The sequence below is a fragment of the Halichoerus grypus genome, chromosome 6 (assembly GCF_964656455.1).
Source record: "Halichoerus grypus chromosome 6, mHalGry1.hap1.1, whole genome shotgun sequence".
NCBI classification, from domain to species: Eukaryota; Metazoa; Chordata; class Mammalia; order Carnivora; family Phocidae; genus Halichoerus; species Halichoerus grypus.
The window spans coordinates 121,551,962-121,574,075 of NC_135717.1; the positions used below are offsets into that span (position 1 = coordinate 121,551,962).

The 22,114-nt window shown below is 48.6% G+C and overlaps 2 protein-coding genes and 1 long non-coding RNA gene across 4 annotated transcripts; all 3 read left to right on the forward strand.

Annotated features, from left to right (window-relative positions):
* The first annotated feature begins 597 nt into the window (after window positions 1–597).
* PA2G4 (proliferation-associated 2G4) lies at window positions 598–8,625 on the forward strand. Its single transcript, XM_036077437.2, has 13 exons — window positions 598–871; window positions 2,787–2,915; window positions 3,199–3,304; window positions 3,396–3,465; window positions 3,702–3,794; window positions 5,564–5,627; window positions 5,855–5,933; window positions 6,084–6,162; window positions 6,258–6,391; window positions 6,697–6,791; window positions 6,910–7,037; window positions 7,195–7,248; window positions 7,480–8,625. Exons 1-13 carry the CDS (start codon window positions 784–786, stop codon window positions 7,543–7,545), a joined length of 1,185 nt encoding a protein of 394 aa, XP_035933330.1. The 5' UTR covers window positions 598–783; the 3' UTR covers window positions 7,546–8,625.
* A 2,369-nt stretch (window positions 8,626–10,994) lies between these two features.
* Window positions 10,995–12,175, forward strand: LOC118526273 (uncharacterized). Its single transcript, XR_004912534.2, has 3 exons — window positions 10,995–11,134; window positions 11,520–11,542; window positions 11,822–12,175. It is a non-coding gene; the product is annotated as an uncharacterized LOC118526273 (long non-coding RNA).
* A 436-nt stretch (window positions 12,176–12,611) lies between these two features.
* On the forward strand, window positions 12,612–21,449 carry ZC3H10 (zinc finger CCCH-type containing 10). Of its 2 annotated transcripts, XM_036077436.2 has the most exons (3): window positions 12,612–12,715; window positions 13,503–13,566; window positions 15,051–21,449. In XM_036077436.2, exon 3 carries the CDS (start codon window positions 15,106–15,108, stop codon window positions 16,411–16,413), a length of 1,308 nt encoding a protein of 435 aa, XP_035933329.1. In that variant the 5' UTR covers window positions 12,612–12,715; window positions 13,503–13,566; window positions 15,051–15,105; the 3' UTR covers window positions 16,414–21,449. The 2 variants fall into 2 exon arrangements, with proteins under 2 accessions (XP_035933329.1, XP_077932247.1); XM_078076121.1 differs by lacking the exon at window positions 13,503–13,566 and having other exon boundaries at window positions 12,622–12,715.
* Window positions 21,450–22,114: the final 665 nt, after the last annotated feature.

Here is a 22,114-nt window from a genome sequence, read left to right on the forward strand (position 1 = left end):
CATCTTCAGTGGGAGTCTGGCCTCTAGATTGGGAGGCTGTAAATGAAGAATCCTGCCGGAGTCTAGCTGCCCAGTTAGCGCCGGCTCGTTGCTCCCTTGGTCTCCTTCCACACCGCTCCTGCCGCTCTCCGTTCTCCCAACATCGGAGGATGATTGGACCGGCTGAGCCGGTCCCGCCAGCCGCTCCGGGGATCCGGGGAAGGGCGCACCCAGCCTCCCCGCCCTTACCGTAGTCACTCCCCCCACCGCCGAGACTCCACCCTGCCCAGCTGCCTCTACTCCCGTGGCCCCGCCGTAGCTCCGCCCCTTCTCCCTTTAGCCCGCCCCTCTCTATTACGGGTTCTCGCTTAGCGCTCCTGGTGGATGTGGTTTTTCCGGGAGAGACCACGCTTCCCCCCAGGCTCGCCAACGGCTCCGCCTTCCCGCCGGAGCCTGACCCTTCCCAGCGTGCTCGGCGATTCCGGCGTGCGAGGCCCTCGGAGGGCAAGGCCCCAGGGCCTGGCTTAGGGGCGCGAAAGGCGGGCTGGGAATTGTAGTTCAAGTGTCCACAAGGTCGGCTAGAGGCGGTCTGTAGAAAGGACTCGTTGTCCCAGCGTGCCTTGCGCCTCAGCCCGCGCGCTCGAGCTTCTCGCTCTCGCTCGCCCGCCCGCTCCCTTGCTAGCTCGCGCTTTCGCTCGCGCTCTCCTCGCGGATCGAAGGGGTTCTAGCCACAGCCTGCGGCTGGGAAGGGAGACAGAGGCGGCGGCTCAGGGGGAACGAGGCTGCAGTGGTGGTGGTGGGAAGATGTCGGGCGAGGACGAGCAGCAGGAGCAAACTATCGCCGAGGACCTGGTCGTGACCAAGTATAAGATGGGGGGCGACATCGCCAACCGTGAGTGCGGGCCTCGGGGGTCCGGAGATCGAGGCTGAGAGGGGGAGGCAAAGGGGACGGTGCTGGGCTGGCTCTGGAGAGGCTGGAGCGGTGGGGTCATGCAGAGTGAGCTACTGAGGGCTCTGCTCCGGTCCGCTGGGGGTGGCGTGGTGGGAAGACTCCGTGTTGCGCCTGGGACCTGTGCCGCCAGGCCTGGGCTGGAGTCTGGGGAGGTGCGGGCCCGGACCGGGAAGAGCGCAGAGCGGGGGCCCCCAGCCGGCTCGGACCTTCGGCCGTTAATCAGGAGGCAGGGCTCATCCTCAGCCCCTCACCCTTCGGTCCGGATCCCTGCCTGCTCTGATTCTGGCAGCGGCGAGGCCACCTCGAAAAGGAAGCGCCCAGCTGTTGGCGACGGAAGCGCCCCTCTATTTTGTTTTGGCTCCCCGGCGTCTGGGGCCCAGCCGGCACGTGTCGCCGGGTTCCCATGCGGATCGCCGGCTCCCTCTTCCTCTGCTGCCGTTCCTGACACCGGCTTCCCTACCACGTGCTTTGCTAGAGTCTTTCGTTTTTTACTTCACCTCCTTCGCTGGTGGGGGCCCCCTTCTACTCTTGGGCCAGCTCAGGGACCGTTGGAGGGCACCCCTGGAGATCTAACACAGCTCGGAGATATATTTGGCTTTCCTTGAAGTTACTCATTACTACCAGCAATCTGTGCAGATAGCCTTAGTTAGCCGTCAAAGTTGATTGTTCTCTGGGGCTTGACAACTCTAGAAGTGTTTTGAGGTTCTCACCCCAACTACTAGGCAGTCTTGTAAATAGTACTGAAAAGGGGGGGGGGCTGATTTTAGGATCTCAGAAGTCATCCTTATTACCACCGTGCTCTGACTTTCTCAGCAGCTGCCTGCCAATCTAGGCAGATGTCTCACTTTCTATTTTCTCTCTTTCCAGTTCACCTTTTCACTTTAATACCCAGTTAGGGGGACAGAAAATGCTTGGGCTTGGGCTTTTGAATGGTTTTGACAGTAAAGATAGGTATTTAGGATCCCTTTAGTCCTATGGCCGAAAACGTGAGTTTTTCACATTTCCAAAGAATCACCAAAACCTAGATGACAAAAATCAAACCTGTAGTTCAGGATAGGCCATGGAGAGGACATCCGGTGAGCAGAACAATGCTTTATAACATAATGGGCATTTAGTGTAGTACCCCCATTTGGGGTACTTTTTAGTATTAGTGGTTTGAATCAGAAAAAAAAAGTTTTCCCTTGCAATTTATAACTTCGGAGGCACTTGTAAAATCCCAGATACCAGTTTGAAACTATTTCGGGTCTTACACCTCTTTGAGATGTGCTAAGAGCTGTAAGCCATGAGCCTGTTGAATTGAAGCCCAGGAAAATTAGATTAAGTCCCTTTGGTTTATACACTGGTTGATGAGGAAATAAGTTTACACAGATTGAGATTACTAACATCTAATTGGGGTGTCTGAGAAGGGAAGAAGGTAGCATTTAACAATGCATCAGCTTGGAGTCAGCAGTTCTGTGTCCACCTTCCTGTTGTTCCCGACGCCTATAAATTTCTTCTAGTCTGCTTTGCATGTATGTTGGTTACCTTGGTGAGAACCCCCTTGAACTTCGTAACTGTCTTACCACGCCACAGGTATCTTTGGAAAGTCTCCCTTCACTAGGGAGACAGATGGTGTTTATCCAGTTGTCACATTCTATAGGGAAGGAAGGGTGTGTTGACTTTCTTATTTTAGGAAAAGGAAGGTAGAAATTTAGTGATTATAGGTAGGTATATTCCAAGAGGCAAAACTTGTGCACTCTTTCAACCTTTGGGTAATGGCACCAGGGAATATTAGAAACTCTTAACTTCTAGGTGTTGTTTGGATGGTAACTTAGACAACACATGCAGAGCTGACATGGTGGGATTCTGTCCCCAGGGGTACTTCGGTCTTTGGTGGAAGCATCCTGCTCAGGTGTGTCGGTACTGAGCCTGTGTGAGAAAGGTGATGCCATGATTATGGAAGAGACAGGGAAAATTTTCAAGAAAGAAAAAGAAATGAAGAAAGGTAAAAAAAACAATCCCCCACTAATTCCCCAAGTTTGACCCTTATTCAGTCCTGTTTGTTTTATTGTAATGATGTAACCCCCACCCTAGCTCTGGTTGAGATATTTGGAAATTTGGAATGGCAGGTGGGATGCAAGCAGTTTCCTACCCAATCCAAACTGATTAAACAGGCAAGACCCTGAAGAAAATCCTTCCATTTTTCTGAGGGGCAACAGGGCTCCAAGAGAGAGAGATTGGGCGAGAGAGACAGCAAGGCAGTAAGGCTGATGATTGTCTCTTTACAGGTATTGCCTTTCCCACCAGCATTTCAGTAAATAATTGTGTATGTCACTTCTCCCCTTTGAAGAGCGACCAGGACTATATTCTCAAGGAAGGTGACTTGGTAAAAATGTAAGCTTAAGCCATTTTAGAGCACTTGTCTTTTTCCTAAGCATTTGCATAGTGCTAGTTGCCAATGCTGTGCTCTGCTCTTGCCTTTTAGTGACCTTGGGGTCCATGTGGATGGCTTCATCGCTAATGTGGCTCACACTTTCGTGGTTGATGTAGCTCAGGTAGGTGGCCTGCTTTCAACTTGTTCCACCTGTGGGGAGTGGGGGAGAATATGCTGCTGCTTGCTTCTTTTTCCCACCCCCTACCACCAAAAACTCACTCACTCTAGGGAGAGAGTCCCTAGAGAAATAAAAGGAGAAAAGTGTTTTCTCTCCTGCTCATTGGCTGGCCTTACATAGTGACCAGTTGAGTTACAGTGCTTTCCAGAAAGGCACTGATTGCATTTCCTTATCTACAGGGGACCCAAGTAACAGGGCGGAAAGCAGATGTCATTAAAGCAGCTCACCTTTGTGCTGAAGCTGCCCTACGCCTGGTCAAACCTGGAAACCAGGTAAGCTGTTTAGTCCAGCTCCAAAGATGATAGAGCCAAAGATGCATTAGGCAGCTATAGTTGTCCTCTGTTGAATTGCCAGCTTCTCCTGCAGCCCCCTTATAAAATAGCTTTTTTTTTTTTTTTTAAAGTAAGCTCAATACCCAAGGTGGGGCTTGAACTCACCACCCTGAGATAAGAGTCATGTGCTCTACTGAGTGAGCCGGCCAGGTGCCCCTAATACAGCTCTTTAAAGTTAGCTTTATCTTAGAATGGGATTTTTGAAAGAGAAGAGGCAGTTAACTCTGAGTGCCTATCATAAGTAAGTTCCATGCTGGGTGTACGGGGATATATGGTCCTTTCTTCATGGAGCCTAGAGATCCTTCCTTATTCGTGTTTTGGATGTGCATCTTTTCCTAAAATAATTTGAGGTATATCGCTTACAGTAAAACACATGCAAAAAACAAAAACAGACTTTTCTAACTTACTACTTAAGTAATCTCTACACCCAACATGGGGCTCAAACTCACATCCCCAGAATCAAGAGTCGCCTCACCCTTCCAACTGAGCCAGCCAGGTACCCCCAAAAAATGCAACTTTAAAAGCTTATAAAACAGAAATCAGTAAACTGGTGGCAGAGAGAGGCCAAAAGTTCTGTGCCTTGCAAGACAATATTTGGAAGCCCAGGGATCATGAACTGTCATGAATTAATACAGTTTTACATCTTAGATTATGAGTGGAGACATTTTTTCTAACACTTCAGTCTCCAGGGTCCTGTTTAATACTTAAAGCTTCCCCCCCTTTTTTTCCCCCTGTGCTCTCTTGTTCTTTATCCTTTTAATAGTTTGTACTTCATCCCCATTGTTACTTGGTTACATCATTTTTACTTAAACCTCTGTCTGGGTTTCCTTATTATGATACCTACTTCATACAGCTGTTATGAAACACTTTGAACAGTGCCTGGCACATAGGAAGCAATTGTGTTGGCTATAATTACTTTGCACATTGATTATTTTTATTCTTTATATACTAACTACTGTGTATCTCCGCTGGAAGGTAGTGTTGTATAGTGGCTATTGTATAGATATGACATACATCAGAATTTCTGGGTTCTTGCCCTGTTGCCACCCCTTACTGCTTAAAAATAACTTTGAATTCAGATTTCCTCACCTGCAAAATAGGAAAAATAAAATTGTCACTTATCGTCACAGGGTTGTTGTGACAATTGAGATGATCCTTGTAAAGTACCTAACACATAGTTTAGTAATATTGTTAACTCTCTTTTTCATTTTTCATGAAACAAATGGAATAGCTTAGATGGGAATCAGATCATATTTGAAAGAGGTAAAAGGGGGAAAATCAGAGCTTGTTGTTCCCTCTCAACGGATATTGTGGAATAAACCCTGGATTTATCACCAGGAAACCTGGGTTTATTCCAGTTTCTTTCAGTTAACTGGCTTAACTCTGGACAAATCTCCTAACCTTTCTGAACCTCAGTTTCTACATCTTCTAAATTGGGATATGGGATATAGATCTGCCCTATTCACCTTTAAGAATTGTTGTCTAGTTAGACCATCTTTGTGAAAGCACTTTGTAAAATGATATGCAAATATAAGGTATTTTTAGGTTATAGGGATAATAAGGGCTATGAAATGAAAAACCAGTGAGAATTGTTGCTCTTGATGGAGGATATGGGGATTCTCAGTTCTTTTGTGCTTTTCATTCTCACGGTAGAGAACTTGTTGGCCCCTGGTACATATCTCACCTGTTATTTGATCTTGTACTTGTAGAACACACAAGTGACAGAAGCCTGGAACAAAGTTGCCCACTCGTTTAATTGCACACCAATAGAAGGTGAGACCTCAGATAACAGGGTTGAGGGTCTGAGTGCTTTAGTAGAATTAAGGATTTTGTTCCTTTGAGGATCCATCCTGGCTCTAGCCCAGTCTAAGCCAAAACCCTTACTACCCTGAGTTTTCATAGCTAGGCATTTTTCCCCTCATTGCCTGCGTCATCAAACGACCTAGGTGGGTGGATTTGGAAACCTTTTGGGATTCTAGATGGCTTTGTCCTTCCTACAGGTATGTTGTCACATCAATTGAAGCAGCATGTCATCGATGGAGAGAAAACCATTATCCAGAATCCCACAGACCAGCAGAAGTAGGTGCCAATTCCACCCTTCACCTTCCACTATCTGAGACTAGTCATGAATGTTTTCTTCCATACGCCCAGCCTAATCGTGTCTACCTTCTACTTCCAAGCTCCAGGAACTACTTGTTGTTTTTATTATTCCCTTTTTATTTCTTTTAGGAAGGACCATGAAAAAGCTGAATTTGAGGTACATGAAGTATATGCTGTGGATGTTCTTGTCAGCTCAGGAGAGGGCAAGGTGAGGAGAGTTGGTCATAACTAGCAAAGAGGGGTGCCTGAGGGTGTGTCCTAAGAGCGCCAGACCAAACGTGACCTAACTTACTACTTTTTTAGGCCAAGGATGCAGGGCAAAGAACCACCATTTACAAACGAGACCCTTCTAAACAGTATGGCCTGAAAATGAAAACTTCGCGTGCCTTCTTCAGTGAGGTTGAAAGGCGTTTTGATGCCATGCCATTTACTTTAAGGTACTACGACCTCACTTAGCAAGAACAGGACTTGGAACCAGTCTGATTCATAGACCACACACCCAAGAACACTGTTCCTTCTCCCAGCGCACCCCCCTCCCACCCCGCCCCTGCCTAGACTTGTAGCTCCAGCCTGCTTGCATGCCTTCTCTCCTTCTCCCCATTGCCCTCTCACTGAAGGTAATGTGAAAGAGCAATCCTAAGCATGATTTCTGCCTGAGGGTAGGTGCTATTTAAAACCAGGAGGAAAATGGTAAGACTTGATAGGGGGTTAAGGATACCTGAATTTGTCTTCCCCCACCCAGAGCATTTGAAGATGAGAAGAAGGCCCGGATGGGTGTGGTGGAGTGCGCCAAACATGAACTGCTGCAGCCATTTAATGTTCTCTATGAGAAGGAGGGTGAGTTCTAAGAGAGAGCTTCACTTTGGAGCCCCTGATTAGGGTCCCCTCCCTCTAGCTTACAGAAAAGAGTACGACAAGGGAGCATTTTACCAAAAACACTTCCTTTCTCCTGTAGGTGAATTTGTTGCCCAGTTTAAATTTACAGTCCTGCTCATGCCCAATGGCCCCATGCGGATAACCAGTGGTCCCTTTGAACCTGACCTCTACAAGTCTGAGATGGAGGTCCAGGATGCAGAGCTAAAGGTCAGTGTGTGATGGAAAGTGTGAGCATATGGCACCTGTCCTGGGAGTGAGAATGAGGTATCAACAAAGTCTTGAAAAGAGTTACCGATACTGAGAGTGACACTTCGTGTTTTTTCTACATTGCTCAAAATTTGTTTTCCTTCCTCCTATTTTCCAGGCCCTCCTCCAGAGTTCGGCAAGTCGGAAAACCCAGAAAAAGAAAAAAAAGAAGGTGTGTTAATGATCTTCGCTCTCTGGCAGGGTGAACCTGATCCCTCTTTAGTCTACCTTCCCGGGTTGTGGTGGGCATACATATTTCTGTATACCCTTACTTCCCCTCTCCCCCCCCCCCCCCACCTCAGCCCTGACCTAGAGCATTAGGATATTTTTGTCCTTGGTCTCCCAGATACTATTGCAAGTAGTTGGAAATTGAGAAGTCTTCCTCTCCTTTCCATGAACATAGGCCTCCAAGACTGCAGAGAATGCCACCAGTGGGGAAACATTAGAAGAGAATGAAGCTGGGGACTGAGGTGGGTCCCATCTCCCCAGCTTGCTGCTCCTGCCTCATCCCCCTCCCACCACACCCCAGGCTCTGTGAAGTGCAGTTCGTCTTCTCCACCCAGGACCGCCAACAGAGCAGGGTCTCCCTGCCCCCATCCCTGTCCCCACCCAACCCCTTCCAACAACAACCAGCTCCAACTGACTCTGGTCTTGGGAGGCCAGGCTTCCCAGCCACCGAAGACTACTTTAAATAGAAAAGAGAAATTGAATAATAAAATCAGGAGTCAAAATTCATCGTCTTGAAGCCCCTCTTTCTAGCCTTTTTCTACTACTGTCTGCTTGGTCAAGGTTTATGGCCCTAAAACAGAACAGGGAGAAGGCTAAAGTAGCCACCACCACTAAAAACTCAGCTGAAATTTTTTTATACCACTCTAGTGTCAGCATTTTCCCATCTGTTGGGCCTTGTTCCTCTCTTTTCCCACTCTCCCCAGGTATTTTACCAGGCCTCAAAATAGAGAGGAGCTATATTCTTCAGATTGTTTTTATTCACATGTGGCAGATTCCTTTTCTGATCCAGACTGTCTGGTTAGGCCCCTCTCATTTTTAGGAGCCGGAGCCTGCATTTACCAAGGGATTCTCATCTGTCAAATGGATCCTCATTTGTAAATCTCTTTAGTCATTTTTGTTCCACAGGACTTTTTTTTTTTTTTTTTTTGTCTTCACAAAGCTGTAAAGGAGTAATCCATCTCAACCTTGTCTATTTCTTTGGAGTCAGGGGGGGTGGGGGGCGGTGCATTCCCTTGCTCCATCTTAGAAACCTGAGCTGGAAGCTCAACTGTGGTTTTGTTCCCTGTTTGAAATATTTTGACCTCCCTCCCTGAAAGAAAGACCAGGAACCAGAGGAGCAGACTGACTGAAGAGACAACTCCTGGCTTTTTGAAGCTGTGGACTTGGATTGGATGAATTGCTAGGGGTTTGGAAAGAAAGGTGATGAGTTTCAGTACCTCTGGCATGCTGTCCCAGGGAACTAGGGCTCCCGCTAACTTACGAGGTTTTTAAACATGTTGAAAATGACATGGCGTTAAAATAAATTTGGATTTGCTCATAATCATGTGCCTTTGTATGCTGCTCTTATTTGATGGAGGTGGGGGAAATGTCAGTTGAAGTGATGGTCATTTGGAACTAGTTTTCTATATTGCCATATTCTGCCTTTTTAAAACGAGAAATACTGTGGGTTGGGAAGACCTAAATCCTGCATTCTCTGAATTAAAACTAAATTTTTTTTTGAAAGTTTTAAAATTTTTCTAGAGTAAAATCTTACCCCTTATTGGTGACAGTTTGTTCAGGACGAGGTGTATTGTAAAAAATAAAGCACCATATACAAGTGTTTATCTTGATTTAGGAAGCCATAAAGAATGCCTTTACTATTACACAATTTTTCAGGGCCAGTCTGAGATGGATGGATAATTTATTAGACTATCTTAGATGTGAGGCATTGCTGACCTGGAGATAATAAACAAAACAGCATAGGTCCCTTCCTAAGAGCTTATGCACTACAATTGAGCCCTGAATAACATGAGGGTTAGGGGCACCAAGGTGCTGGCACAGTTGAAAATTCATATGTAATTTTTGGCTCCTCAAAGCTTAATAGCCTACTGTTGACCAGAAGCTGTAGGATGACACTTGATTAACACATTTTACATGTTATACGCATTATATACTCTAGTACAGTAAGCTAGAGAAAGTAAGAAAATCAGAGGGAGGGGCAGCTGGGTGGCTCAGTCCTTAAGTGTCTGCCTTCGGCTCAGGTCATGATCCCAGGATCCTGGGATCGAGCTCCCTGCTCCCTGGGAAGCCTGCTTCTCCCTCTCCCACTCCCCCTGCTTGTGTTGGCTCAGGTCATGATCCCAGGATCCTGGGATCGAGCTCCCTGTTCCCTGGGAAGCCTGCTTCTCCCTCTCCCACTCCCCCTGTTTGTGTTCCCTCTCTCGTTGTGTCTCTGTCAAATAAAATCTCAAGGGGTGCGTGGCTGGCTCAGTCAGTTAAGCGTCTGCCTTTGGCTCAGGTCGTGATCCCAGGGTCCTGGGATCAAGCCCCGCATTGGGCTCCCTGCTCTGTGGGGAACCTGCCTTTCCCTCCCCCACTCCCCCTGCTTCTGTTCCCTCTCTCGCTGTGTCTCTCTCTGTCAAATAAATAAATAAAATCTTAAAAAAAATAAAATCTTAAAAAGAAAAAACATCAGAGGGAAAGAAAATACATTTACAATATTGTGTGTATATTAAAACTCCACAAGTACGTCTACCCACGGCAGTCAAACCCGTGTTCAGGTGTCAGCCGTAGCGGACAATCAACAGGTGAAATCCTGGTGGACTTGATAGAACGTTGCTGGGGTTTTTTATTCTCAAATTTTTTTTCATATTCTGATGGTGACAATACTAGTACTTAAAAGCTTGGAATGAGGGTCCTAAGTGTAAAAAAACAAAGTTTTTTTTCCAGAGTTAAAAAGGTGAAGTGTTACCGTATAAATTATAAAGGGAAACCACGAAAAAAGGATGATCACCAAAAGCCTTAGAATCTCTTATTATAAAAGTTAGGTGACGTCTGTATGGTAGAGGGTTCTTTTTCATCCTTCCTAAGTCAAGTTTCCTATAGCCAAACCTATGGGTATGTTTTCTGAGTGCTTCTGACCTGACCATACCGCGAAACTGGGAAGTTCTTTATCTTAACACCAAATATTCTCACTCTAGAGAAGACAGCTGATCTTCCTTCCTCTGTCTATTGATTTGATCTTCACCCCTCAGTAGAGGGAAAGTCACTGAAGTATCTTCTGAACAAGATGCACTGTGGCCAGGAACCCTGTGACATTCATTCAGCCTCAGGTATTGTGGGGAAAGACCGTGGTTGACAAGAAAAAAGCGTTGATCTAAATTACAAAGGTCTCTTCTTGTAGGATGACGGCTTTCTCGACTCCCCACTTTACATCGTCCCACGTTCTGTAATCTTAGGATCTTCGTTAAGTTCCGAGATAGAATCTCCCTACAGCAATTTAGAAAATAAACCAGTAAAAGAAATCAGGAATTTTTGGAGAGTCCGCACTTATCCATAATAAAATGGAGGGTGTCCCCAGGAAACTGCAACTCCCATGAAGCAGTGAGAGGGAAGGCGGAAGTCACTATCATCTGTTCGTCGGCACCTCTCGGTCCCACATTGGAAATATGTGCTCACGTTGAAATAATACAATGGCCTCATAAGAAAACTGGGGAAGGGGAATTTTGTAACTCAAATTTAAAATGTTTCCAAGAGCGCTGCTAATTCAATCACTTAATCTGGCACCCGAGGGGCCGAAACCATTGTTTCTCCCCTTGGGTAGTCCCGCCGCTGGAGGAAGAGTGAAATAGCGGAAGTGACGACACAACTCCCTATTAAATAAGTGGAGGCGGGCTGCTGGCGCTCTTTCGGCCTTAGCGCCATCTTCTTGGGTGAGTGTTGTTGTTGCGTGTGTCCGGATCCGTGCACAATCCATTAACATCTGGTCTCTGCGCTTGCCATCATTACAGCAAACTAACTGTGGCCTTTTTCTCTTTACCTGTAGAAACGTCTGCGCCATGAGAGCCAAGGTAAGCAGTCCCTGGCAGTAACCTGAGGCAGTAGCTACTGATGATTGGTGGGGGGATAGCCAGGCAAGGGAAGTCCGCCATGGTTCCCGAGCCGCTGGGTTCTCAAGGGTGCCCAGGAGCTCGTGGGGGAGGAAGGATAATTTGGGGAGAAGCAGAGGAGGTGGCTATGTAGTGTGGGTAGAGAGGGCGGGAGTAGAAAAGCGCACGCGGGATTCATGTTTATGTCGGCGAGTGAGGGTGGGAGGCCAAATTACTGATAGGGTTACTGCTTGGGCAGGAACCTGCCAGGTTTTAAATAATGCCCTTCACATCCCTGCCTAAACCTGTTACTAAAGCTAATAATCTCTCGTTTTATTCACTGCCTCTGGTTATGATCGGTTGCCAGTGGAGGAAGAAGCGAATGCGCAGGTATGTTGAGACTTGACCGGCCAAAACAGGAAGAGGGAAATGTAGCGTGCCTCGGACAAAACGTGGGAGGAACATTTGGTTTAGAAATCGGAAAGAACTTTAGGTGAAAAACAGTTCTAAGTATTGCCTTTACTAGTCAGGGATTGAACACAAGATAATAGGACCAAGTGCTTGCTTGTTTTGCCACCTCAGGTATCGGATGCACGTTTTTTAAGATGGGAGGGAAAGACTGAACTTGGGTTTGTGGGCAGGAGATGATTCCCGTGTCTGCTTTTTCAGGCTGAAGCGTAAAAGAAGAAAGATGAGGCAGAGGTCCAAGTAAACCGCTAGCTTGTGCACCCATGGAGCCACGGGAGCAGAAAGAAGGGAAAGCCAGAGGCCAGGGGCGCTGGTACCAATTGTTGGACTGCATGCCTACTTTCTAGAGCTGGATTCAAGGGCTCTAGACCATCGCCATCCGATCGCAACGACCACCTTTGAAGAGACCTGCCTTGTTCATACCAACACAGTCCCTTTTGGTCCTTTGCCCTGGACCTGTGACTTTCGGGACTAACTCTGTTTTCATTTGTGGCTGGATGTAACACGTGTACAATAAATCATCTCTTCTGCTGTCTTAGCTGAAGAAAAAAAATGCTCTTGTCTGATACGTGGTTTTTATGGTTTCATTGGCTGGGGGGGTTCTGGATCAGTGCAGCAGGCCCTCTTGAATACCCCGTGCTGTAGAGTGTCAAGCACGCTACATGGGCTACAGTGACTCCCGTCCTTGGCTAACATCTGGTCCGCGGGCCTTCGGAGCAGCTGGATAACTGGGGGGCCCCTCCCATACTGGGTGTAGTACGCGCACGGGGACGCCTTTTAAGGTGGTTCGCGGCCAAGCTGGGCGCAAACGGCGGTCCCGCCCCTACTCTTGTCTGGGCCTACGTTACAATTACTAAGTTCCCGTTTGGGGGCCCTACTGTGCTGTTGGGTTGGGTTGCTATGGTGACGCGCGAAGCTTGCCGGGAGCTTCCTGTTGGTATCTGCACAAGTACTTTGCACACCATAGAGTAGTTCCGGGTCTGTGGCTAGAGCGCCATTTCTTCCGCAGGAAGCGGAAGGGCGATAGGGTAGGCGGCTCTTTGTCGAAGCTAGAGGACCGGCAGGCGGCAGCAGCAACTACGGCGGCGGCGGCAGGTGAGGGAGGCGGGAGACTTAGGTAGAGGCCGCGCCCGGAGGGGAGGAGTCGGGGCCGGCCCAGCAGCTGGGCTCGGCCGGGCTACACAAGGCCCCCCAGGACCGAGCTGTTTCTTTCTCACGCCCCAGGGCCGAGCCCTTTTTTCTGACTGACCCCGCTTCGCGAGCAAACGCCAGCTCCGTGACGTCACAGCCCTGCCCATCCCCGCAGCTTGATGTCACCTGGAGTCTCCCCTTCCCGCTTCACTTGTGCTCCCTTAGTGTCCTATTCGTCTGGTCCACGGCTGAGCGCCGGTCGCACTGCACAGAACCTGGCAAGCTAGAAGACTTGTTGTGGGAAACTCCTAGGACTTTTTCCCCAAACTCTGGGGTGTTGCGAAGCGTCATAATCACCGCCTCCAAGTCTAATCAGCCATCCCACTGCACTGTCAGCCGCTGCCCTTGCACGACTCCCCATTCAGAGTTAATTAATCTCAACCCTAGGCCGGGCTCTGATCCTCACATCTTCCTTCATCTTGAGGCAGGGCACCACTCACCCTTTGTTCACCCAGGGCTGGTTTTCCAACCCGTCCTCCTAGGCTCTCCAGATTAGTTCTATCTTCTTACTCTTCTTACTGACAACTCCTCCCCTTGACAGGTGAAGTTCAGCTTGAACTCGAAGGAAATCTTGGAAGTGTTCAGAGCTCTTGCCATTTTGTCAAACTTCTTTATTGAACAAACATTTTATAGTCCTGTGTTCTTACCCCTTCTCCCACCCAGTCTCTGTTTGTTTTTTATTCCTGATCAGAACCCAGCAGTGATGTGGAGGTGGAGACCCACAGGAGCCCCGGACTTCACCTGAGCTACCTCAGGTATTGAACTATCCTGGGAGAGTTGGGTGGGGAGGAATATTATACCTGATTATCTGCTTCTGGTGGGACTTGCAACATGGTTCAGGCTTAGAGAGATGGTATTTATCTTTCACCAGGGCATTTCACTTTTAGTAAAAGTTTGTATCTTCCTATCTACCATTCTTTTTTCCTTGATTGTTTCTATTCTGGGACTACATCCCTTTGGAGGAAGAGGATCCCTCTTCTTTTACAGATTCTTCTGTAACTCTGGGCTCTGATCTGGTTGGTTCATTTTAGGAAGCCCTGAAGGCAAAGTCAAGGCAATGGGGAAGGTGGCTGGGGGGAGATGAAGACCAAAGAAACCAGGAAAGATTCCCTTATACTCAAGAGGAAACAATATGAAGTTTTTCCTCTTTGAACAGCAGGGGGAGCCTGATCACTGCCTTAGAAAGGCTTATGAGGTCAGACACGTGGTGGCAGGGACTCCCAGTCTTCTTGGGGGTGGGGAGAGGGGAGGGCTAGAACCAGGGCAGTGGACTGACATTCCAGAGCTCTCTTGGGAAAGAGGAGACTTAAAAAACTTTCATAGAGTCTATAAATAAAGAGGATCTTTATGGGGTGAGGAATGGTGTGGTTTGATGTCAGTGGGATCTTCTAATGGGGAATAGGAGGGGGGGTGTAGAATGGGGAAAGAAAGGTCACTTGTTCCTGTGAAATTAACTCCTTCCTCCCACCTTGATCTTACCACAAATGGCTTGGTCCTTTGGGGGGGGGGTCTGTAAGTGGAGATTCCAGCTGTAGAACTCTTACCCTGAAATGGAGTGGAGGGAGCTGACCGCATGAGTTGAGAGCGGTGGTGAGCTGGGAGAGAATACTAAAAAATGATAGGTTTAGGGACTGCCCTCAAGCTGGTGACACCAATCTCTTCACTTAGGATTTCCTGAGGTCTTGAGATCTGATACTTCACAGTGCCCTCACCTGAGATCTCATAGAAGAGGAGTTAAGGGAAGTTTTGTCTGCAGTGTCCCAATATCCAGAGCCCTAGTAAGCTCACCAGCCCATCTTGGCCACTTCCCAGTCTTCTCATAACCTATTGAGACACTGAGACAGCAGTTTTAATTTCACTTCCTCGACTTTAATAAGGTCAGCTCAGAAGGGGAAATAAAACCCAACACTATTTTCTCCTTGCCTGCTCCTTGGCCTAACATCATTAGTGAGATGAGGTGGCTTCACCCCAGCTCCCCCCGCCCCCCGCCCCCCCCCCCCCCCCCCCCGCCATTAGTCAGGCTAGTGTGAATCATTCTGGCCCAGACCAGGTGCACAAGGGCCTGGGCGGGACTTCTGACAAGCCAGCCAGTCCAGCCAGAATTCTCATCCCTTAGATTTTCCATCTCCAAAGCCATTGCCCCTCTGGCCTGCCTCTTGCTGGACTGCCTGCTGTATAGCTGGGAAGAATGTGGCCTCTCTGGAAGATTCCTTTTTGACACAGTTCTCCTCTTTCCTAGTGGTCACCAAGGGTGGCAAGAAAAAGAAGAAAGCCCTGAGTTGGGGGGGACCAGGATGCCTGACCGGGACAGCTATGCCAACGGCACTGGGAGCAGCAGTGGAGGCCCCGGAGGCGGTGGCAGTGAGGAGGCCAGTGGGGCAGGGGCGGGCAGTGGCGGGGCCAGCTCAGATGCCATCTGTAGAGACTTCCTGAGGAACGTGTGCAAGCGAGGCAAGCGTTGCCGCTATCGCCATCCAGACATGAGTGAGGTATCCAACCTGGGGGTGAGCAAAAATGAGTTCATCTTCTGCCATGACTTCCAGAACAAGGAGTGTAGCCGCCCTAACTGCCGATTCATCCATGGCTCCAAGGAGGATGAGGATGGTTATAAGAAGACAGGAGAGCTTCCCCCTCGGCTGAGGCAGAAAGTGGCAGCCGGCCTGGGCCTTTCACCAGCTGACCTGCCCAATGGCAAGGAGGAGGTCCCTATCTGCCGCGACTTCCTCAAGGGTGACTGCCAGAGAGGAGCCAAGTGCAAGTTCCGCCACCTGCAACGGGATTTTGAGTTTGATGCTCGGGGTGGAGGCGGCAGTGGTGGTGGCGGCTCAACAGGCCCGGTCCCCCCGGGACGACGTCATGACCTCTATGATATCTACGACCTCCCTGACAGGGGCTTTGAGGACCATGAGCCAGGCCCCAAGCGCCGGCGAGGTGGATGCTGCCCCCCAGATGGCCCCCATTTTGAATCCTATGAATATAGCCTGGCTCCACCCCGAGGGGTGGAGTGCAGACTGCTGGAGGAGGAGAATGCCATGCTCAGGAAGCGGGTGGAGGAGCTAAAGAAGCAGGTCAGCAACCTGCTGGCCACCAATGAGGTACTGCTGGAACAAAATGCCCAGTTCCGCAATCAGGCCAAGGTCATGACCCTGAGCTCTACTGCACCAGCGACGGAGCAGACTCTGGCCCCCACCGTGGGCACTGTCGCCACTTTTAACCATGGCATTGCCCAGACTCACACTACTCTCAGCAGCCAGGCTCTACAGCCTCGCCCCGTATCCCAGCAAGAACTGGTGGCCCCCACCGGAGCTCCGGCTGCTCCCCCAGCTAATGCTGCACCTCCTGCTGCTCCACCACCCCCACCCCCACACTTGAACCCAGAGATCACGCCATTGTCAGCGGCTCTGGCTCAAACAATTGCCCAGGGCATGGCACCCCCACCTGTCTCCATGGCTCCCGTGGCTGTATCTGTGGCTCCTGTGGCCCCTGTGGCTGTATCGATGGCCCAGCCCTTGGCAGGAATCACAATGAGCCACACCACCACTCCCATGGTGACTTACCCCATCGCTTCCCAGAGCATGCGTATCACAGCCATGCCACACTGAGGGGGCTATGGACACTCCCCTGGTATAGCCTCCCAGGGCTGGGGTCGAGGGGCCCTTACCCGCTCGCCTAGCCCTCCCAGGCCCTGTCTAAAGGGCTCACTCAAGAACTAGGATGAGAGACTACCAGGAGTTTGCTTCTGAGAAGGGGTTGGGCTGGTCTGTTTTCGCTCACCTCCCTTTTATGAGGGTCCTCTTGTCCATCTTCCTTCAAGCCTCACAGAGGGGGCTTGCATAGGAGTGCAGACTGAAGCCAGCAGAGAGGAAGGACTGACCGAGGGGCTGTATGTCCCCTGATGGGAAGACGGGGACATCCTGGTCTTGTCCTCTCTTCTGTATAGCACAGGTTCCAGCACTGGCTTTGTAAGAAAAAAAAATACCCTGCCTAGAGGGAAAGCCAGGAAAGATTGGGAAGCGGGTGGCCAGGAGAGAAGGCCTGATAGGAGCCTTCAGACAACTGGGGGCCTAGTGGAGTTGGACGATACAGGAACTGTTCCTGGGCCCATGGGAAGGTGGGGACCATAGTACTCCAGCCCAAAGACGAGGGGAGCGTTCATTACCTTGGCTTGGCCTGGAAATCCATAGGGCAGGGCCCACCACTTTCCAAAGAAATAAAAAAAAAATTATTTTTAACAAATGGAGGCAGTGAAAACTTGTTTAGATATTCTGTGTGGAAGATGGGAGCAGTAAATAGATCTCATGCCAAAATGGGATAAAGACCCACTCTCATATAGCTTGGATAAGGTTGGGCTGAGGCCACGTGTGAAGGGTAGGGACCCAGAACAAGACCAAATGGGGCTTTGTGGGGTAAAAGCATTGGAGCCACCTAGTCTAGTTTAAAAATAGTCCCATCTGTTTCTGGTTTCTATCTGCATGTACTATTCCCAGGATACCTTAGTAACCAGGGCTCCTGGGGTCATTTAGGGGGGCAGGTACTAAGGAGGGGTGGCTGTGCTGGGAAATGGGAATGGGATATATATTGACAGATCCTTCCCTTATTCAAACAGTAGGGCAGGTGGCAGTTGCTCTCTGAGTTGTTGATGTCAGTTAATATCCCTCTTACCCCATCCCTTCCTCAGTTACAATGCCTTAAGCCTTCAAGGCTTGGGAGGTGCTGGGAAAAGGAAAGTTCTTCTGGGGACACGAGCCGCAGTGTTCATCTCTTTCCTCTGCCTCCAAATAGAACCACAGAGGTTTTAAATACATTTAAGAGTCAGTAAGGCCAGGGGCCCCCAGAGCCAAACCTCAGTTCCTCCTCAGATCATGGTTGATGTAGGGGAAACAACTCAGGTGTATGACGGGACAGTGGATTTGGGGTAGAGAAAGTGATCCTGAGTTGTGCTTCCCCCATCATATCTCCTGCTACCTCTTGCTTTCTTGTCTGGTTGATCACTCAGGTTACACCTGGGATTGGAGATGGTGGGCTAAGTCAAGGATGGTCATAAAAAAGAAAAAGAAATGGCCTATAGACTAAAAGTGGGCAAATACTGAAATACTGTTTGTGGACTTTAGAAACCACACATTGATAAGCTTAATGTTGATTTTTCTGGCACAATTCTGGATTATTAAAAGAGATGGTTTATAAGCATTTAGAGACAAATGTGATCATAGATACCAACATGAGTTCATCCCAGCCAAATCCTGACTGTTTTCTTTTTGCTGAGTATCCCTAAAGGGGTAGATTTGGGAAACTGCAGACATTGTATGTTCCTTATTAACATACGCCAGCTAAAGGCCGCCAGGAATACACCTGTAGTCGAACAAGCTGGGTTTAATGCTCACTGCAGTGGTGGAGAAAACCTGGCGCATGGGATCCATGGTGTGTCCTAGCAAGGGGGCATTAGAAAGGACTATCAGGACTTGGACTTTGGTTAAGTGATTTGGGGGAAGGTTCAAGGAAGTGGGGCTTGACTCTGGATTGGGTGCTGTCAGGGAAGCAGGGACACTTCTGTGACTGGGTATCTTTTATCTAGGAAAAAGGCAGACAGAGTGAAGCTGAAATTGGTGACAAAGCAGCAGTCACTCATTAGCTGGGAGAGGGGGATGGTTGCTATTTCATGATTTGCACACCGACCATATTTCGTGTTTAAACAAAATTGTGAAGTGTGATCTTGTTTTCTGCCTCACTTCATCAGTCACTGATGCCCTTGTGTGATGTTGTTTTGTGAGATTGTGTCCAGTAGGAGAACACCATTTCCCAGCCGTGAGCTCAGCTCAGCCCCTAGCAGACCCAAAGCCCCGCCGTGCCAGGCCAGTTCCCAGATGGCAGGGCTGCTATCCTGCTTCTCACCTGCTCAGTCATTGCGGATAAGACAATAATCACAGCTCAGTTAATAGTCGAGTTTGGTGGGTCAAAACTCAACATCTGTGCCTAGTAAATGTTGATTAGTGCGTTTTGTTAGAGAAACCTCTAGTCTCTAGTGATATACCCAAGGGCTACGTTCTGTTTAAAAAAAAAAAGAAAATAAAAACTTGTATAAAAATATGAAAAGCCCTATTATCAACAGTAACACAAGGAAATACCAAGTAATGCTGAAAGTGCTGTAATATGGATTCACTGAATTAATCCAAGAGGACAGTTTGGATCAATTTGGATTGACCCTCCCCCTAAAAAATTGCTTGAGCCTGCCTGAGGAAGAAATGCAGAGATCTCTGTTAGCAGTAATTCACATGAAAACAACACAGCACTTCCAGCTGGTTGTAAAAACAAAATCTCAGGCCTCCTAGTAGGTCGATTCATAAATATTAAGAGCCTGCTATGTTTTAGGCACCTTCTGAGGAGCTCCATAAGGGTAACAGAACTGTAGTAATGCATTGTAAATAGAGTGGGTCTACCGTGTCTGAGTGGAACCACTCCTAACGTATTGTGGGTTCTAAATGTAATTTTTAAAGAGGCCCATCGATAAACCAGTGGGGTAGCAGGGGAAAAAAAAAACGGACAAGACTGGGGGGAGACCTAATATCTTCAAATATTTGAAGGGCTCCCCAAAAGTTCCTGCCTTGCTGCATAGGAGATGAACAGTTCTAGAAGAATAGCTAAGCACTTAACAATATAAGACAAGGCACTGTGCTAGCACTTTCCATGCACCATCTCACTGACACAATGGGTACTGTTATCGAACCCGTTTTGTAGAGGAGAGAGCAGGCCTAACGAGAGTCAGCTGCCCAGGGTTCTGCAACTAGTAAGGAACGGAGCCAGGAGTTTATTCAGGCAGAAAGTTCTAATGATAAAACTACTTTGCAGTAACTTTTGAGGAATAATAGAGGAAATTTCCTCAAATCCCGTTGTCCCTTCCATCTTGAAGAGAGGGCAAGGACTAGATTACCACGTGTAGCCCTCTGCCTCCCCTAGGACTTAAATGAAGTTTACATATAGATGCAGATGGCAAATCCAGGAAGTTTTGGTATTCTCATCACTTAGACACTTACTTCCTCTAATGGCCATGCTTTCCCCCGTTACTGATTTACTGCTCATCACCACCAGGTGGCACCTGGGTAGCAGAATTGTCTCTGGGCAGGGACCCACCCTGTTGACTTGTTCTGGTGCCTGCATTGCAGCTGCTGATCCTGTGGCTCCTGGGCCCCAGCTGGGAAGAGACCTTCCTGAGGATGGGCTTTTGTCTTCCAGAGACTGTCTTTAGTAGAAGGGTCTGATGATCCAGATGGGGTGAGAAAGTGGAGAAGCTTGGAAAGGAAACCCCGTTGGTCGCGCTCTCCACCCCCTTGCCTAAGTGACCTGCTCCTCCTACTCCAGTGCTTGGCAAATTTCAGTTTACAGAGAGGTTTCCCTCTAAGGAGGCTCCTCCATTTTCCTGCTGTAGTTCTGCTTCCTCGGTGAGCAGGTCACCCTTACTTCTTCCAAACTCCAGGAGCTCCTTCCTACCTGCTTACCTCTGAGAACATGGAAAATGCACACAGGAGATAGAAAGCTGTTCCGTATGCAGTTCTGCACACCGAAGGAAACACTCCAGATACTGTTAGCCTCAGGGAAGTAGAGAAGGGGAAGTGGGAAAATTTAAGGGGGTAAGGCTGAGCAGGAATAGGTTTTATTTATTTTTAAGATTTTATTTATTCATTTGAGACACAGAGAGAGAGAGAGAGAGCGCATGAGCAGGGGGAGAGGGAGAAGCAGGCTCCCTGCTGAGCCAGGAGCCCGATCTGGGGCTCGATCCCAGGACCCTGGGATCATGACCTGAGCCGAAGGCAGAAGCTTAACCATCTGAGCCACCCAGGTGCCCCCAGGGATAGGTTTTATTTTTTTATTTTTTTTAAAGATTTTATTTATTTGACAGAGAGAGAGACAGGAAGAGCAGGAACACAAGCAGGGGGAGTGGGAGAGGGAGAAGCAGGCTTCCCGCTGAGCAGGGAGCCCGATGCGGGGCTCGATCCCAGGACCCTGGGACCATGACCTGAGCTGAAGGCAGACGCTTAACGTCTGAGCCACCCAGGCGCCCCCAGGGATAGGTTTTAAACAGTGAAACACAGTCTGATGAAATCTGTGCCCTGCAGAGGCAGATAATATTTATCAGCTGCAGATCTAGGCTCTCCCCACCAATCAACCCTACTTCCCCTGCTGCACCAAACAATAACACAAGCCCCACACATACTGCATTAAAAGATAATCATTTTATAACCAACTCTTCCCTCCTGGGCTTCCAGTTTAGTTTCTAAGTCCCTGGACAACACTCCTAAGTGCAGTTAACTAGTAACAGTGGTCAGCAATATACCCTGCACTTCTCCCTTCCTAAACTTACACAGTACAACATGGAATTGCACTAGTTTACGTGACTGTATTCCGAACTTTCCTTCCAACTCAGGCAAATAAGAAACAGAATTGTCTCATTACTCTTGATTTCTCATTTTAGTGTCCTAGCAGTTCCACAGGGTCAGGAAATTCTTGGAAAATGTAATCAAATCCGCTGCAGCTGAGGCGTCTCCCCTCCCCCCACCTTTTGGGAGCCAATTTAACTTGTCCTCTATGATAGAAATAACTAAGTCTTGGAGATTTCTTAAAAAAATAAAGCCTCACTTCCTAGTCACGCCGTTCTCTCTCTCTCCCTCTCTTCCCTAAAGGCTGGATAATCTCAACTCTGTAATTCTCGTATTTTCCAGTTTTTTCTAGCGGCTATCGTTGCACTGCACAAAGTACAGGAGGGGACAGGATAGACAGGGTCGGTCATCGAACATTTTCATTCCAAATGGGGTTTTCCTTTTTAAAGGACAGCCAGGGAAACACTGAAGGATAAGTAATGTACCTAGAGTATGAAGACTAGGGAAAACTGACAATCGAACATGTAGGAATCCCAGACAAATCCTCCCAAACCGTCCCAATGGAGTGGAAGTAAATTCTGATCCTCCACAACCCCTCAACTTAGCAACCCCAAGTCCCTGTAAAACAGAGTAATTGGCGGTGCGGCTCCGCATGACGTCATACCGCAGGCACTCCAATCCCACGTGGGGGAGCGCCTGGTCCGCCTCTCTTTAAACGGTACGCCACACCTCCTTCTCTTTCTGACCAATCAAGTGCCGCTCTGTAGCCTCTTTCCTCCTTTTCCCGCCGTCCCAGACCGCCCATCTTGGCACGCCGGTCTAATCAAGGAGGTCCTGCCTCTGCCGAACCTTACCGGCTCCCGGCGGAAGAGGGGCAGGGTTTCTATCTTTTGACTCCACCTTGGTCTGTGCAGCGCCGGCCAACCCGAGCCGT